The sequence below is a fragment of the Schistocerca gregaria genome, chromosome 4, assembly GCF_023897955.1.
Source record: "Schistocerca gregaria isolate iqSchGreg1 chromosome 4, iqSchGreg1.2, whole genome shotgun sequence".
Taxonomy (NCBI): domain Eukaryota; kingdom Metazoa; phylum Arthropoda; class Insecta; order Orthoptera; family Acrididae; genus Schistocerca; species Schistocerca gregaria.
Genome location: NC_064923.1, coordinates 716581186 through 716600307, shown reverse-complemented (window position 1 = coordinate 716600307; position 19122 = coordinate 716581186). Strand labels below are relative to the sequence as shown.

The 19122-nt window shown below is 45.6% G+C and overlaps 1 protein-coding gene across 3 annotated transcripts in view; it reads left to right on the top strand.

Moving 5' to 3' along the window:
• The window catches only part of LOC126365918 (peptidoglycan-recognition protein LA-like), a 351809-nt gene that overhangs the window by 73472 nt on the left and 259215 nt on the right, over positions 1 to 19122 (top strand). Inside the window, exons 1-2 of one of the 3 annotated variants that reach the window (XM_050008665.1) lie at positions 12423 to 13185; positions 13862 to 15042. The exons of 1 other annotated variant lie outside the window; for it this stretch is intronic. In XM_050008665.1, the coding sequence (XP_049864622.1) occupies positions 14910 to 15042 (133 nt within the window). In that variant the 5' untranslated portion in view covers positions 12423 to 13185; positions 13862 to 14909. Of the gene's footprint in view, positions 1 to 12422; positions 13186 to 13861; positions 15043 to 19122 lie in introns of those variants that run through there. One more of the 3 variants, XM_050008664.1, reaches the window with a different exon arrangement.

The following is a 19122-nucleotide window of genomic DNA, read 5'->3' as shown; positions in this document are numbered from 1 at the left end:
CTGCTGCGTCGGAAAATCGGCTTGATACCTGTTCGGGGGAGAATTTTGCCCACACGTTCAGTAACCCCTTGAAAACATGGTAATCGGGCGATGATTTTTGCTTCCTTTTGAACTTTCCTGTTACCTTCATCCTTTGTCGTCACTGTTTTATCTGTCATCTTCTTCCCATAATCATTGGCTCCAAAAATGGACCTGTGTTTTTGTAGTTCGGCCTGCAGATATTATTCGTCGTTAATCCTGTGGGCCCTCTTGGTTAAAGTGTACAAACTTGACTTCCTCTGTGTAGGGTGATGATGGGAGGATGGTTCAAATGGCTCTGAGCACTATGGGACTTAACAGCTGTGGTCATCAGTCCCCTAGAACTTAGAACTACTTAAACCTAACTAACCTAAGGACATCACACACATCCATGCCCGAGGCAGGATTCGAACCTGCGACGGAAGCAGTCGCGCGGTTCCGGACTGCGCGCCTAGAAACGCAAGACCACCGCGGCCGGCGATGATGGGAGGAGGCATATAGGTACTTGTCCGTGCTGGTGGCTTTGTGTGTACTCTGTGGCAAAGTTTACTATCAGGCTTTCGGTAAACTTCCACGTCGAGAAAACGCAGCATCCTCTTCTTTTCTATCTCTATAGTCAAGTGGATTTTGCTGTGTTGATGTTTGAAGTTTGAATTGATGGTGGAAGTTCTGTCGCCCTTTTCTTTCATGTGGTCAGATAAGGAAGGTGACATCAACATATTAGAGACAGAATTCTGGAACTAATGGTGCGCAATGGAGTGCTTCCGTGAACTTTTTTTTTTTTTGAAACGCCTGTATTCTGACTGGTTTAATGCTCCCTCTCACGAATTCCATCCCTGTGCCAACCTCTTCATCTCAGAGTAGCACTTATTACTTACGACCTCAATTATTTGCTGGATGTATTTCAATCTCTGTGTCTACAATTTTTATCCTCTAAAGCTAACTCTAGTACAATGGAATTTATTCCCCGATATCTTAACAGATGTCCTATCATCCTGTCCCTTCTTCTTTTCAGTGTTTTCGACGTAGTCCTTTTCTCTCCGATTCTGTGCAGAACCTTCTCATTCCTTACCTTATCAATCCACATAACCTTAAACATTCGTCTGTAGCATCAGGTCTCGAATGCTTCGATTCTCTTCTGTTCCTGTTTTTCCACAGGCCATGTTTCGCTACCATATACTTCTGTGCTCGAAACGTACATTCTCATAAATTTGTTCCTAAACTTAAGGCCTACGTTTGATGCCAGCAGACTTCTCTCGGTCAGGAATGCACTTTTTGTCAGTGCTAGTCAGCCTTGCTGCCTAGGTAGTAGAATTCCTTAACTTCGTCTATTTCCCTGATCCCCACTGCTAGTGTTAAGTTTCTCGCTATTCTCATTTCTGCTACTTCTCATTACTTTCGTCATTCGTCAGTTTACTCTCAGTCCATATTCTACAATCATTAGAATGTTCATTCCATTCTGCGGAGCCTATAATTGTCCTTCACTCTCACTGTGGATAGCAACGTCATCAGCGAATCTCGTCTAGATATCCTTTCATCTTGAATTTTAATTCCAGTCTCGAACCTTTCTTTTATTTCCATCATTGCTTCTTCGATGTACAGAGTGAACAGTAGGGGCAAAAGGCTACATCCTTGTCTTACAACTTTTTAATCGGAGGACTTCATTCTTGGTCTTCAACTCTCATTATTTCGTCTTGACTCTCGTACTTGTTGGATATTACCCGTCTCTCCCTATATCTTACCCCTATTTTCCTCATAATGTCGAACATCTTGAGTAACTTAACACTGTCGAACGCTTTTTTATCAAATCGACAAATAAAATGAAAGTGTCTTAATTTTTCTTTAGTCTTGGTTTCATTATCAACCACAATGTCAGAATTGTCTCTCTGACAGGCCAAACTGATCGTCATCTAATACATCTTCAACTTTTCATTCTTCTGTATATTATTCTTCTCAGCAACTTGGATGCATGAGCTACTCATATTAAGCTGATTGTGCTATAATTCTAGCAATTGTCTGCTCTAGCAGTCTTGGGAATGGTGTGGACGATATTTTTCCGAAAGTCAGACGGTGTATTGCCAGAACGTAAACAATCGTTTTGTTGCCACTTCTGCGAATGGTTTTAGAAAATCTGATGAAATGTTATCGATTCCTATTGCATTATTTGATATTAAGTCTTCCAAAGATCTTTCAAATATTCTGTGAACGCATCTGCTGCGATAGCTGAGAGATGGAATCCATAGCTACAGCGTATGCCTGTTCTTGGAATTCTCCTTTGCACCTCGTACTCAACACCCTACCAAATTACTGTCCCTTTTGCTGGTATGTTAGAACCAACACTTTTCTCATTCAGCCGTTATCAAACTCACCCTAAAAAAGGCCGTTTGCGACTGTGGCCGAAATGTTATTCATTTGTAGACCTTGTTTTACGCAGATGATTAGGTAATGATGGACAGTGAAGAAGATGTTACCTGCTTTGAGAGAATTACTAAAACAATGTGATAAGTGTGAACTGAAAGTTAATTTTCAAAAGGCTAAGTACCCATGCAGTGGAGAAAACGTAAAAAAAAGATAATATTAGAGAACCAGCACGTCAAGGTATATAAGAAATTTAAATATTTATCTAGCTTCCTATAGCAAGGCGGAACAGGCAATTGGGGATTAAAAATGGTTCAAATGGCTCTAAGCACTATGGGATTTAACTGCTGAGGTCATCAGTCCCCTAGAACTTAGAACTACTTAAAGATAACTAACCTAAGAACACCACACACATCCATGCCCGAGGCAGGATTCGAACCTGCGACCGTAGCGGTCACGCGATTCCAGACTGTAGCGCCTAGAACTGCTCGGCCACTACGGCCGGGTAATTGGGAATTAGAGCAAAAGGTAACCCATGGGAAAGCAGCAATCGAGAAGCTAGACCCTCCATTACAGTCTTCTCAGATCATTTGTAAAGTAAAGAAGATAATGTATAGAAGTATTGTAGAGTGTGGGTGTCAGTGCTGGAAGCTCACTGGAAAAAACAAAAAAAGAGTTATCTCAGAAGAATGTCTAGAATATAACGGCGAGGCTACATAAGAAATAGCGAAATGACCCTACTCAAGAAAGCATCACAGAGAGAAGAACAGCCGCTAGCCTTGTATGGATATACAGTGCGAATGACGACACATGGGCAAGAAAAATCTTGATGTACCGCCTTCAGGGAAGAAGGTTGCTTGGTTAGATGGTGTAAAAGAGGCCATGAGGAAAAAAGAGAAGTTGAAGGAGTTAAGGGCTCACGGGGAGGACACATACTGATGGCGACTGATTGGTAGGACACGGCGACAGCTCTAGGGACTATAATTGAGCTACGTATACTCGCTTTAATCTCGCCAAAAACTGTAACGTCATCTCCGAGCTCGCCATCTCCGTCACCTGTTATTGAGTACAAGTGGACTCCTCTCGCTCAGAAAGGATGGCGAGTACCCGAGATCGCAAGTATAATCGCTGACTAGTGGCATTCACGCTATATTCGGAACCGTTTTGAAAGAAATTGCAACCATTAAACTGTAAATTACTGTTCATTTATTTCACACAGTCATTATTTCGGGCCGGCCAGAGTGGCCGAGCAGTTCTAGGCGCTACGGTCTGGAACCGCGCGACCGCTTCGGTCGCAGGTTCGAATCCTGCCTCCGGCATGGATGTGTGTGATGTCCTTAGGTTAGTTAGGTTTAAGTAGTTCTAAGTTCTAGGGGACCGATGACCTCAGAAGTTAAGTCCCATAGTGCTCAGAGCCATGATTTCGGCTTTATAGCCTTTCCCCAGTGCAAGCTGAAATGTCGCAAAATGTCAGAAGCTACGTGTTTCCCAATATAACGATGGGACTGTTAGCAGAGAGTAGTGTTCCGTGTATATATAAGTTGATATGGATATAACTTTTTCGAAGACTACTGAAAATTTTATTTTAATACTTAATACACTACTGGCCATTAAAACTGCTACACCACGAAGATGATGTGCTACAGACGCGAAATTTAAACAGACAGGAAGAAGATGCTGTGATATGCAAATGATTAGCTTTTCAGAGCATTCACACAAGGCTGGCGCCGCTGGCGACACCTACAACGTGCTGACATGAGGAAAATTTCCAACCGATTTCTCATACACAAACAGCAGTTGACCGGCGTTGCCTGGTGAAGCGTTGTTCTGATGCCTCCTGTAAGGAGGAGAAATGCGTAACAGCACGTTTCTGACTTTGATAAAGGTCGGATTGTAACCTATCGCGACTGCGGTTTATCGTATCGCGACATTGCTGCTCGCGTTGGTCGAGATCCAATGACTGTTAGCAGAATATGGAATAGGTGGGATCAGGAGGGTAATACGGAACGCCGTGCTGGTTCCACACGGCCTCGTATCACTAGCAGTCGAGATGACAGGCATCTTATCCGCATGACTGTAACGGATCGTGCAGCCAATAGATGAGGACGTTTGCAAGACAACAACCATCAGCACGAACAGTTCGACGACGTTTGCAGCAGCATGGACTATCAGCGCGGAGACCATGGCTGCGGTTACCGTTGACGCTGCATCACCGACAGGAGCGCCTGCGATGGTGTACGCAACGACCAATGTTGGTGCACGAATGTCAAAATGTAATTTTTTGGGGTGAATCCATGTTCTGTTTACAGCATCATGATGGTCGCATCCGTGTTTGGCGACAGTACGAGGAAACATGACATGAGGAAGAAGTGGAAACATCAAATGGAGATTAATTCTTGATAGAATTATGGAAATGAATGATGAGCTACACAACTCGCTGTTAGCCTATAAACGCAAATTGTCATGACCAGATGAATACAGAAACAGCGCGCTTTTTGTGACAGTAACGCTCCTCTGTGCTCAGTACCGTTTGACACAGCACATGTGTTTTCTGATGGTGGATGTGGAGTAAACAAGGTTGCAACCAGTTCATTTGTATTGTATGTTTTTCGTCTGAAGCTTGAGACATACTCCAGATATCACCACTCCTCTAACGGAACACACTTGCAATTGTGTACTCTGGTCAGTTAATTTTATCTTACGCGCGTCACACTACCGTAGAACGCAGCTACGTTGAAGGCTATCTGATTCCCGACAGTCGGTTAGTTCGTCTTGACGGTGTTACTTTGCAGCAACAAGAATGTGTATGAGAATAAAATTTAAGCTGTTCAGCAGAGTGTGCGCTTATATGAAACTTCCTGGCAGGCAAAGTTCCCGAGTTCGAGTCTCGGTGCGGCCCTTAGTTTTAACCTGCCAGTAAGTTTCACATCAGCGCACACTCCACTGCACAGTGAAAAGTTCATTCTGAAAACACCCCCCCCCCCCAGGCTGTAGCTAAGCCATGTCTGAGCAATATCCATTCTTACAGGCTAGCTATTTCTGCAAGTTTCGCAGAAGAGTTTCCGTCAGAATTAAGGCTGTGATGAGGGATCGTGTGTCGTGCTTTGGTAACTCAGATGGTAGAGCACTTTACCGTGAAAGGCAAAGGTCTCGAGTTCGAGTCCCGGTCCGGCACACAGTTTTAATCTGCCAGGAAGTTTCAAGAATGTGTACACATCTCCCGTACAGACAGTAAGTCACGACTAGCCTTACACTCTTGTACGCTTCAGTAAGAGAGAACGAATCGACGAGTGTGAAGCGACCGCAGCGCCACTTCCTCAGACTCGCTTTATTCGCGGAACTACAGTGCGAACGAAAGAAGGGCGTTTGCACTGAAGCAACAGCGGCGCCTTGATTTGTGAAATATGCAAACCGAACAGTTGTCTTCTACTCGTTCCGTTTCTCATCTCTACACCACACGAGAGAGAGAGAGAGAGAGAGCGAGAGAGGGAGGGAGAGAGAGAGAGAAAGAGAGAGAGAGGGGGGGGGGGGAATAGCTCGCTAAGGAAACAAAGGAAAAAAGTATTTTAGACCATGCGTTAGTATAATAATTTTAGACAATGAGTTAATATAATGTTGGCTTGGTTGTGGTTTGAACTAACGTCGCACATTGTCGCCGTACTCACATACAGTCCAACGTGAGAATCTGAATGTCCAAAAGAAATACTAGTCCATTTAAGACTACGATGCTTCATGTATCAGTGACCCTTTCGTTTGAGTTAATAGGTCATGCTACCTGCTTCTTCCCACTCATATGTAGCAAACAGGTCACGGAGATAAAATCAGGGAGATTCTAGCTGACGTGGAGAGTTACCAAGTATTTTCCTTCCAGCACACCATCCGCTTCTAGGAAGCCAGCCGAAAGAGTAGCAAGTAACAGTAATATGCTCTGAGCTGACAAAAGTCATGCCATACTTCCTAATGTCGTGCCGAACCTCTTTTCACCCGACGTAATGCAACATCTCAACGATGCATAGACTCAACAAGTCGTTGGAAGTCCCCTGAAGAAATATTGGACCACGCTGCCTCTATAGCCGTCCAAGCCGAAACTGTTGCATGTGTAGGATTTTGTGCAAGAATTGACCTCTCGATTATGTCCCATAAATGTTGGATGGGACTCATGATCTGGGTGGGAAAATCATTCGCTCAATCTGTCGAGAATGTTCCTCAAACCATAGCGAATAATTGTGGCAGGATGATACGTCGCACTGTGATCCATAAAAATTCCGTCGCTGTTTGGGAACGTGAGATCCATGAATGGCTGTAAATGGTGTGCAAGTAGCCGAAGATAACCATTTACAGTCAATGGTCGTTTCAGTTGGAACAGACGACGGCGTGAACACAGCCCACACATTGTGAAGCCACCACTAGCTAGCTCAGTGACAGCTTGGGTTCATGACATCTACATCTACGTCTACATCTACATCTACACCACCTTACGCGCCTGGTGGAGGGTCCCCCGTGCCACTATTAGTATTTACTTTCCTGTTCCACTTGCAAATGGAACGAGGCAAAAATGACTCTCTATATGCCTATGTATGAGCATTAACTTCTCGTATCTTATCTTCGTTGTACTTACGCGCAATGTAGGTTGGAGGCAACATAGCTGGAATACAGTCAGCCAGTTCTCTAAATTTTCTCAGTAGTGTTCCTTGAAAACAACGTAGGCTTCCCTCCACGGATTTCGATTTAAGTACGCAAAGCATCTCTGTTATACTTGCATGTTGTTCGAACCTACCGGTAACAAATCTAGCAGCCCGCCTCTGAATTGCTTCCATGTCTTCCTTTAACCCGACCTGGAACGGACGAAGAATAGGTCGCACTAGCGTCCTATTTGCGGTCTCCTTTACGGATGAATCACACTTTCCTACAATTCTCCCAATAAACCGAAGTCGACAATTCGCCTTTCCTACCGCAGTCCTCATATGCTCGTTCCATTTCATATCGCTTTGCAATCTTATACCGACGTATTTAAACGACGTAGCTGTGTCAAGCAGGACACTACTAATCATGTATCCGAAAATAACCGTTTTTTTCACTAATTATCCACATCAATTTGAATTTTTCTACATTTAGAGCTAGCTGCCATTCCTCACACCAAATAGAAATTTTGTCTGTATCATCTTGTATCCTCATACAGCCACTCAACTTTCACATCTTACCGTACACGACAGCATCATCAGCAAACAATCTCAGATTACTGCTTATCCTGTCCGCCAAATCATTTATGTATATTGAGAATGATAGGGGTCATGGAAGTCTTCCAGTCACTCACGTATCTGTGGAACTATTCCTTACGCTCGTATCTGCCTTAACAGCCTCGCTGGTGCACCGTATAAACTCTTTCCGGAAATATAGATATATGGGACCTACCTGTTTCTTTTGATCCATAGTTCGCAGTACGTCATGTCAGAAAATGGCAAGCTGAGTTTGGCACGAGCGATGCTTTCTAAAGCCGTGTTGATTCGTGGACATAAGCGTCTCGGTCGAGTCTGCGCTTCACTCGAACCCTGCCATCAGCTCTTACCGACTGAAATAGGGCCTCACCCGATTGTTGTTGTTGTGGTGTTCAGTCCAGAGACTGGTTTGATGCAGATCTCCATCCTACTCTATGCTGTGGAAGCTTCTTCATCTCCCAGTACCTACTGCAACCTACATCCTTCTGAATCTGTTTAGTGTATTCATCTCTTGGTCTCCCTGTACGATTTCTACCTTCCACGCTGCCCTCCAATACCAAATTGGTGATCCCTTGATGCCTCAAAATATGCCCTACCAACCGATCCCTTCTTCTAGTCAAGTTGTGTCACAAATTTCTCATCTCTCCAAATCTATTCAATACCTCCTCATTAGTTATGTGTTGCACGCATCTAATGTTCAGGATTCTTCCGTAGCACCACATTTTGAAAGCTTCTATTCCCTTCTTGTCCAAACTATTTATTGTCCACGTTTCACTTCCATACATGGCTACACTCAATAAGTGTAATGTTCAAATGAGTGTGAAATCTTATGGAACTTAACTGCTAAGGTCATCAGTTCCTAAGCTTACGTACTACTTAACCTAAATTATCCTAAGGACAAATACACACACCCATGCCCGAGGGAGGACTCTAACCTCCGCCGGGAACAGCCGCAAAGTCCATGACTGCAGCGCCTTAGACTGCTCGTACACTCCATACAAATACTTCCAGTAACGACTTCCTGACACTTAAATCTATACTCGATGTTAATAAATTTGTCTTCTTCAGAAACGCTCTCCTTGCCATTGCCGGTCTACATCTTATATCCTCTTCGAGCATCATCAGTTATTTTGCTTCCCAAACAGCAAAACTCATTTAGTTCTTTAAGGGGGTAGGACGTCAAATGGGCCGACTTGGAGCAGGAGAGGCACCACAGGACATTTTATTTTCTACTGTCTATACTTTAACAAATATATTCATGAAACTTTGTCAGCATGACCAGGAAGGATTCAGGATTCACACTCATAGCAGTGTAAGTGCAAAAACATAACAAAATATTTTCTTTTTAGATATGCAAGTTCATAATTTTTTTCACTTACTGTTGGCTGCATTTGTTGGTATAGGTACATTTTTATTCAGAAGTAAGAGAGATTCTTTGATGAATTTGGCACAGCATACAAACAATACTTACAGGTGTATGAAACTCTAGAATTTTCCAAATCTATTAAAAGCTGTGGTAGAAATTGAGATAATTAACTACAAAATTAGAGTTTTTTCTGAACATAAAGTTTAAAACGTAACAGCTCAATCATTTCTTCATAAATTAAATAGATTCTAGAGTTTCAGACACCTGTAAGTATGGTTTGTATGCTGTGCAAAATTCATCGAACAGTCTCTCTTACTTATGAAGAAAAGTGTACCTATAGCAACAAATGCAGGCAATAGTAGGTGAAAAAATGATGAAATTTCACATGTAAAAAAATTATTATGTTATGTTTTTGCACTCCCACTGCTACGAGTGTGAACCCTGAATACTTCCTGGTCATGCTGACATAGTCTTATGAATTTACTTGTAAAAGTATAGACAGTGGAAATTAAAATGCCCTGTGGTGACTCTCCTGCTCCAAGTCGGACCGTTTGACGTCCTATCACCCTTAAGGGTCTCATTTCCTAATCTAATTCGCGCAGCATCACTCCATTTAATTCGGCTACATTCCATTACCCTCGTTTTGCTTTTGTTGATGTTCATCTGATCTCCTCCTTTCAAGACACAGTCCATTGCGTTCACCCGATTAGGCCACGTTTTTCCAGTCATCTAGGGTCCAGCTGCTACAGTCACGAGCCGAACAGAACCACTGCAGGTGCTGCCGTGCTGTTAACTGAAGCTCTCGCTCCGGTCGTCTGCCGCGTACCACAGACCGTCAACGGCGAAGTTCGACGCACTGACATAACGGATACGTTCGTCGTACGTCTCACATTAATTTCTTTGGTTATATCATGCAGTGTTCCTTGTCTGTTAGCACTGAAAACTCTACCCAAACGCCGCTGCATTGTGCGTGGTCAGAGGTAACGCCTGAAATTTTCTATTCGCGACACACTCTTGACACTGTGGAGGACGACGGTTCAATCCCGCATCCGGCCATCCTGATTTAGGTTTTCCGTGATTTCCCTACATCCAGGCAAACGCCGGGATGGTTCCTTTGAAAGGGCACGGCCGACTTCCTTCCTCGTCCTTCCCCAATCCGATGAGACCGATGACCTCGCAGTTTGGTCTCTTCCCCCAAACAACCCAACCCCAACCCTTGACACTGCGGATCTCGGAATCCCTAATTTCCGAAATTTAATGTCCCATGCGTCTATCTCCAACGACTATTCCGTGTCCAGAGTCTGCTAATTCCCGTCGTGCGGTCATAATCACGTTGGACACCAAAAAATGGTTCAAATGGCTCTGAGCACTATGGGACTTAACATCTGAGGTCATCAGTCCCCTAGAACTTAGAACTACTTAACCGTAACTAACCAAAGGAAATCGTACACATCCATGCCAGAGGCAGGATTCGAACCTGCGACCGTAGCGGTCGCGCGGTTCCAGACTGAAGCACCTAGAATCGCTCGGCCACACCGGCCGGCTCTTCAAAATTCTGTGTTGTTCATTCACTGTATGTCTAAAGATTTTGACATTTATTCGAATCAAAAACGGTTCAAACGGCTCTGAGCACTATGGGACTTAACATCTGTGGTCATCAGTCCCCTAGAACTTAGAACTACTTAAACCTAACTAACCTAAGGACATCACACACATCCATGCCCGAGGCAGGATTCGAACCTGCGACCGTAGCAGTCGCGCGGTTCCGGACTGAGCGCCTAGAACTGCTAGACCACCGCGGCCGGCGTTGGACACCTTTCCACCTGAATCACCTTAGAACAAATGACAACTCCGCCAAATCACTGCCCTATATCGTGTTCAGTGTCTGTTAATTCCTGTCGTGCGGTTATAATCACGTCGGACACTTTTCCACCTGAACCACCTTAGTACAAAGGACAACTCCGCCACAGCACTGCCCTATTATACCTCGTGTATGCTAGATGCATATGGGTGTCCCATGACTTTTGTCACCTCATTGTGAGAGACATTTTCACCCCCACACCATACGGTGGTTTGTGGAGTAAGAAAATGGTTCAAATGGCTCTGAGCACTATGGGACTTAACATCTGAGGTCATCAGTCCCCTAGACTTAGAAGGGAACCTCCTCATCGCACCCCCCTCAGATTTAATTATCAGTTGGCACAGTGGATAGGCGTTGAAAAACTGAACAGAGATCAATCGAGAAAACAGGAAGAAGTTGTGTGGAACTATGAAAGAATAAGCAAAATTTACAAACTGAGTTGTCCATGCGGAAGACAGGCAACATAAAGGATAATCCGAGCTCAGGAGCGCCGTGGTCCTGTGGTTAGCGTGAGCAGCTTCCCTCGAGTGAAAAGTTTAATTTATTTTATTTTATTTATGATTATCACATCCACAAGAAAACCTAAATCGGGCAAGGTAGAAGAATCTTTTTACCCATTCGCCAAGTGTACAAGTTAGGTGGGTCGACAGCATGTTCCTGTCATGTGACGCACATGCCGTCACCAGTGTCGTATAGAATATATCAGACGAGTTTTCCTGTGAAGGAATCGGTTGACCTATGACCTTGCGATCAAATGTTTTCGGTTCCCATTGGAGAGGCACGTCCTTTTGTCTTCTAATCGCACGATTTTGCGGTTTGGTCGCAAAACACAGACAATAAACTTATTACAGTGAACAGAGACGTCAATGAACGAACGGACAGATCATAACTTTGCGAAAATAAAATAAGTAAAACTTGTCACTCGAGGGAAGACTTGAAGCAAGGAAGTCTCGTTCCGCAGCTACTCACCCTAACCACGAGAGCACGGCGCTCCTGAGCTTACACATCCCTTAATGTGGCATATCTTGCGCATGGACTACTAAGTTTGTAAATTTTGCTTATTTTTTCACAGCTCCACACAACTTCTTCCTGTTTTCTCGATTGATCTGTGTTCAGTTGTTCACGGCCTATCCACTGCGCCAACTTATAACTAAATGTGAGGGGGCTGCGATGGGGATTGTTAGAACTACTTAAACCTAACTAACCTAAGGACAGCACACACATCCAAGTCCGAGGCAGGATTCGAACCCGCGACTGTTGCAGCAGCCCGGTTCCGGACTGCGCGCCTAGAACCGCTCGGCCAGAACTGCCGGCGTTTGTGCAGTAAAGGTGATCTAAATGTAGAAGGAGAATACACGGGCGCTAGTGTTTACAACGCCGGAGTGGATGCAGAGCAAACGAACACCGGGGAACGAAAGGGAGTAAGAACAACAAGAGCCGGATTGGCAGGGATCGATGGCGGTGTGTTTCGGTTGGGCGCCGGCGATTCCGGGTCGCCGCGCTTGGGCCGGCGCGCTTTGATGCTGGCGGATGCGCGTCACGCAACCGGCCTCTCACCTCACGAGCCACGCCCCTCCCAGCAGCCGGCGGCCGCCGCGGCCACAGTCAACCGAGGTCGCCGTGGCCGTGTGGCGGTAAACATCCCGGCACTGCGGTTTCTTAACGGAACGAGGCTGCGGCGATGAAAGCCCCCACTCCACCTGCCGACTCCTGACACGGAGGTGCTCGTTCCACGTCTCGTTCCTCACTGCGATGTGCTACAGATTGCTCCAAAGTGGCTTCACCTGCAACAGCGTTCAGTAACTTCGTATACGGAAGACGTTCGGACAGGTGCTTCAAGCCCATACGGTAATCGCTGCGGTATATTCTCAACAATACTGCGGCGTTTATTGACTCTCCTATTTCCCGTTTTTCGTGTAGTCGGCTCCGCGGCAGATTTCCACGAAGTGTCAGTTGTTTTCTACTGTCTGGATGACGCAGTGGCAAAGTGGCTACCAGAAGTCGTGTACTGCAACAGTATTTTGTTTAAGACACTACTGCAGCTCTTGATGCAACAGACTGGCCATCAAGACAAGAAGAAATTCATATTGTGAATGTGAAAACAGTATGAAATGCGGAATTAGCCTACATGGAAAGAATGTTCAGTGACTTCATATACGGAAGAAGTTCGCACAGGTGCCTCAAGTCCATACGATAGCCACTGTGGTATGTTTCAACAACACTGCGGCGTTTATTGACTGTCCTATTTCCTGTTTTTCGGGTACTCGGCTCGCCGCAGATTTCCACGAAGTGTCAGTTGTTTTCTACTGTCTGGATGACGCAGTGGCAAAGTGACTACCAGAAGTTGTGTACTGTAACCGTATTTTGTTTAAGACACTACTGCAGCTCTTGATGCAACAGACTGGCCATCAAGACAAGAAGAAATTCATATTGTGAATGTGAAAACAGTATGAAATGCGGAATTAGCCTACATGGAAAGAATGTTCAGTGACTTCATATACGGAAGAAGTTCGCACAGGTGCCTCAAGTCCATACGATAGCCACTGCGGTATATTCCAACAACACTGCGGCGTTTATTGACTGTCCTATTTCCTGTTTTTCGGGTACTCGGCTCGCCGCAGATTTCCACGAAGTGTCAGTTGTTTTCTACGGTCTGGACGAAGCAGTGGCAACGTGGCTGACAGAAATCGTGTACTGCAACAGTATTTTGTTTAAGACACTGCAGCAGCTCTTGATGCAACAGACTGGCCATCAAGACAAGAAGAAATTCATATCGTGAATGTGAAAATAGTATGAAACGCGGAATTAGCATACATGGAAAGAATGTTCAGTGATTTCATATACGGAAGAAGTTCGGACAGTTGCTTCAAGCCGATACGATATCCGCTGCGGTATATTCGCAACAACACTACGGCGTTTATTGACTGTCCTATTTCCTGTTTTTCGTGTAGTCGGCTCCGCGGCAGATTTCAACCAAGTGTCAGTTCTTTTCTACTGTGTGGATGAAGCAGTGGCAAAGTGGCTGATAGAAATCGTGTACAGTATTTTGTTTAAGACACTGCTGCAGCTCTTGATGCAAGAGACTGGCCATCAAGACAAGAAGCAATTCATATTGTGAATGTGAGAACAGTACGAAATGTGGAATTACCCTACATGGGAAGACTGTGCCCTGAGAGAGAGACACGCAATGCGCAAGTGTAGCAGCAAGTTGCGTATCTCATCCCGTACCAGCTAATATTTCTGTTGGTGGTATGTTGTCTGACCTTGTCGCGACAATGAGTCACCCTGTTGAATCAGAGGAAACTCATCACATTCACAACTGAGTTCTTTCAACTGTACCGCCTGTAGTAAACACGTCCCCGCTTCTTTCCTAAGGTGCGCAACTAATTACTTTGGACGTTTGTCGTGGACACGTAGGTGAGTGACTAACGTGTCATTTTGCAGCTGTTAAGACTAGATTTATGCGCGCTGTGGAAAACTTTCCTCGAACTGCATTCCACCACAAGTGACGTGTTCACCAGAGAAATAGCTGATAAAGCACTAAATATATCTTATGTTCCCGCAGACAAGCATTTGCTCGTGAATTCGTGCTTGTTTTGGAGCTTCCTTGACCACTGTGCAACTCCCGTCTTATTTTCTTTGAATCTCTGAAGTGACTGGAAGGACTAGCGTTGGAATTGTCTAGAAATAACAGAAGACTCTTTGGAACTGTGGAATGCGAGAGAAGTCTGAAGATAAATGTTTTAGTAAGGGGTTCTGTGGTTTTCTCCCCCAAGCGTCTCACGGTTAATCACCACTCTGCCAGCTGATGGCAGTAGCGTATCAGTATCGATATCTGCATACGAAAACCAGGCGCTACAGTGGAAGCGCTAGTAAGAGGTTAATAAGTGTCGTGAACGCTAAACGAGGACTGATTGTGTGCGAGTAAGAGAGAAGACGGGAGGTAGCGTCGTGGTGACGCGGTCGTGAGGTCCAGTAGCGCGCAGTGTGACGTAATTGCCGGCAGCGCCACCGGCGGCGGAGCGGACGTAATTGAGGTAATCGGCGAGCCGGCGATGGCACTGCAGCAGCCGCAGCCGCAGCCGGCGGCATGAAGCTGCTGAGGAGTTCCACTCGACACAGGGCCGCCACCGCGGCGCTGCTGAAGCGTCTGCAGCCGCAGGCGCTGCCGCCGGGCAACCCCGCCCATCCGGCCCGGCGCTCTAGTACGGGCGTCGCCAGAGGTCAGCACAGCGCAAGCGTGTCGCAGGTTGCTACATTACGTCACTCGTTTCATCCTCTGTAACACGGCCAACCGAACTCCGTGTGCGTGTATGTGTGTGTGTGTGGTTCTACATCTACATTTATACTTCCCAAGCCACCCAACGGTGTGTGGCGGAGGGCACTTTACGTGCCACTGTCATTACCTCCCTTTCCTGTTCCAGTCGCGTATGGTTCGCGGGAAGAACGACTGTCTGAAAGTCTCCGTGCGCACTCGAATCTCTCTAATTTTACATTCGTGATCTCCTCGGGAGGTATAAGTAGGGTGAAGCAATATATTCGATACCTCATCCAGAAACGCACCCTCTCGAAACCTGGCGAGCAAGCTACACCGCGATGCACAGCGCCTCTCTTGCAGAGTCTGCCACCTGAGTTTGCTAAACATCTCCGTAACGCTATCACGGTTATCAAATAACACTGTGACGAAACGAGCCGCTCTTCTGTGGATCTTCTCTCTCTCCTCTGTCAACCCGCCTTGTAAGGATCCCACATTCATGAGCAATACTCAATTATAGGTCGAACGAATGTTTTGTAAGCCACCTCCTTTGTTGATGGACTACATTTTCTAAGGACTCTCCCAATGAATCTCAACCTGGTACCCGACTTACCAACAATTAATTTTATATGGTCATTCCACTTCAAATCGTTCCGCACGCATACTCTCAGATATTTTACAGGAGTAACTGCTACCAGTGTTTGTTCCGCTATCATATAATCATACAATAAAGGATCCTTCTTTCTATGTATTCGCAATACATTATATTTGTCTATGTTAAGGGTCAGTTGCCACTTCCTGCTCCAAGTGCCTATCCGCTGCAGATCTTCCTGCATTTCTGTGCAATTTTCTATGATGCAACTTCTCTGTATACTACAGCATCATCCGCGACAAGCCGCATGCAACTTCCGACACTATCTACTAGGTCATTTATACATATATTGTGAAAAGCAATGGTCCCATAACACTCCCCTGCGCCACGCCAGAGATTACTTTAACGTCTGTAGACGTCTCTCCATTGATAACAACATGCTGTGTTCTGTTTGCTAAAAACTCTTCAATCCAGCCACACAGCTGGTCTGATATTCCGTAGGCCCTTACTTTCTTTATCAAGCGACAGTGCGGAACTGTATCGAACGACTTCCAGAAGTCAAGGAAAATAGCATCTACCTGGGAGCCTGTATCTAATATTGTCTGGGTCTCATGAACAAGTAAAGGAAGTTGGGTCTCACAAGATCACTGTTTCCGGAATCCATGTTGATTCCTACTGAGTAGATTCTGGGTTTCCAAAAACGACATGATACTCGAGCAAGAAACATGTTATAAATTCTACAACAGATCGACGTCAGAGATATAGGTCTATAGTTTTGCTTATCTGCTCGACGACCCTTCTTGAAGACTGGGACTACCTGTGCTCTTTTCCAATCATTTGGAACTTTCCGTTCCTCTACAGACTTGCGGTACACGGCTGTCAGAAGGGGGCAAGTTCTTTCGCCTACTCCGTGTAAAATCGAATTGGTATCCCGTCAGGTCCAGTGGACTTTCCTCTGTTGAGTGATTCCAGTTGCTTTTCCATTCCTTGGACACTTACTTCGATGTCAGCCATTTTTTCGTTTGTGCGAGGATTTAGAGAAGGAACTGCAGTGCGGTCTTCCTCTGCGAAACAGCTTTGGAAAAAGGTGTTTAGTATTGTCGTTTGCGTGTTTGTAATGCAGTGTGAGACGACTTCCTTGAAGTGAGTGGAAGATGCAGCTGTTGCTATAAAATTTCAGGGTGATAACAGTGTATTTATATACTACTGGCCATTAAAATTGCTACACTACAGAAGACGCGAAATCTAACCGACAGGAAGAAGATGCTGTGATATGCAAATGATTAGCTTTTCAGAGCATTCACACAAGGTTGGCGCCGGTGACGACACCTACAACGGGCTGACATGAGGAATGTTTCCAACCGATTTCTCATACATAAACAGCAGTTGACCGGCGTTGCCTGGTGAAACGTTGTTGTAAGGAGGAGAAATGCGTACCATCACGTTTCCGACTTTGATAAAGGTGGTTGCGGTTTATCGTATCGCGACACTGCTGCTCGCGTTGGACGAGATCCAATGACTGTTAGCAGAATATGGAATCGATGGGTTCAGCAGGGTAATACGGAACGCCGTTATGTATCTCAACGGCCTCGTATCACTAGCAGTCGAGATGACAGGCATCTTATCCGCATGGCTGTAACTGCACGTGCAGTCACGTCTCGATCCCTGAGTCAGCAGATGGGGGCGTTTGTAAGACAACAACCATCTGCACGAACAGTTCGACGACGTTTGCAGCAGCATGGACTATCAGCTCAGAGACCATGGCTGCAGTTACCCTTGACGCCGCATCACAGACAGGAGCGCCTGCGATGGTGTACTCAACGACCAACCTGGGTGCACGAATGGCAAATCGTCATTTTTTCGGATGAGTTCAGGTTCTGTTTACAGCATCATGATGGTTCAAAAATGGTTCAAATGGCTCTGAGCACTATGGCACTTAACTTCTGAGGTCATCAGTCCCCTAGAACTTAGAACTACTTAAACCTAACTAACCTAAGGACATCACACACATCCATGCCCGAGGCAGGATTCGAACCTGAGACCGTAGCGGTAGCGCGGTTCCAGACTGTAGCGTATAGAACCGCTCGGCCACTTCGGCCCTCTGATGATGATAGCATCCGTGTTTGACGACATCGCGGCGAACGCACATTGGAAGAGTGTATTCGTCATCGCCACACTGGCGTATCAACCGCCGTGATGGTATGGTGTGCCATTCGTTACACTTCTCGATCACCTCTTTTTCGCATTGACGGCACTTTGAACAGTGGACGTTACATTTGAGATGTGTTACTACCCTTGGCTCTACTCTTAATTCGATTCCAGAGAAACCCTACATTTCAGCAGGATAATGCACGACCGAATTTGCAGGTCCTGTACGGGCCTTTCTGGATACAGAAAATGTTCGACTGCTGCCCTGCCAGCACTTTCTCCAGATCTCTCACCAACTGAAATCGTCTGGTCAATGGTGGCCGAGCAACTGGCTCGTCACAATACGCCAGTCACTACTCTTGATGAACTGTGGTATCGTGTTGAGGCTGCATGGGCAGCTGTACCTGTACACGCCATGCAAGTTCTGTTTGAATCAATGCCCAGGTGTATCACGGCCGTTATTACTGCCAAAGGTGGTTGTCCCGGGTACTGATTTCTCAGGATCTATGCACCCAAACTGCGTGGAAATGTAATCACATGTCAGTTCTACTATAATACATTTGTCCAATGAAAACCCGTTTATCATCTGCATTTCTTCTTGGTGTAGCAATTTTAATGACCAGTAGTGTACACACGCAGATTAGCCAAAATATTTTCACCTCCTGCCTAATAGCTTGTTCGTCCATCTTGCGAACGAAATACAGCACTGATTCTGCAGGTCGTGGATCCGACAGTTTGTTGATGGGTTTGTGGAGTTATGTGGCTTTAGATCTCTACGCGCAGGTCGTGCAGTTCGCGGTGATGGCGCCGAGAGGGACTCGGGTGTGTTCTGCGGCATTTTCATCAAGCGAATTTGGTCACTAGACGTCAATGTGAGTTCACCATAATTCTCCTCAAATTCCTGTAGTACGGTCCTGGCTCTGAGAGACGGACAGTTATACTGTTCGAAGATGACTTCACCTTAGAGCCAGACGTGAAGTACGAAGGGATGCAGCTATGGGCGTTTCTTCGACTACTGCCACAGGTCGCATATAAGCGCAGCAGAGTGTCAGCCACAGCACAATACTGCCCCCACCAGTCTGCGGCCGTGGCGCTCTGCACGGTGGAGAACGAAGTGGACGCCCGTCTGTGGCTACTGATGAACTGGTTCACACAATTCGAGAGAAGATGAAGCACAGCCGGAATTTTACACTTAGTGTACTTGTTATGGAAGTTCCGCGAATCTCATTCATGAAATTGTTACTGAAATGTCGAAATCTTTGCTCAAGTTGGGTAGCCAAAATTCTTACTGAACAACATAAAAAACAA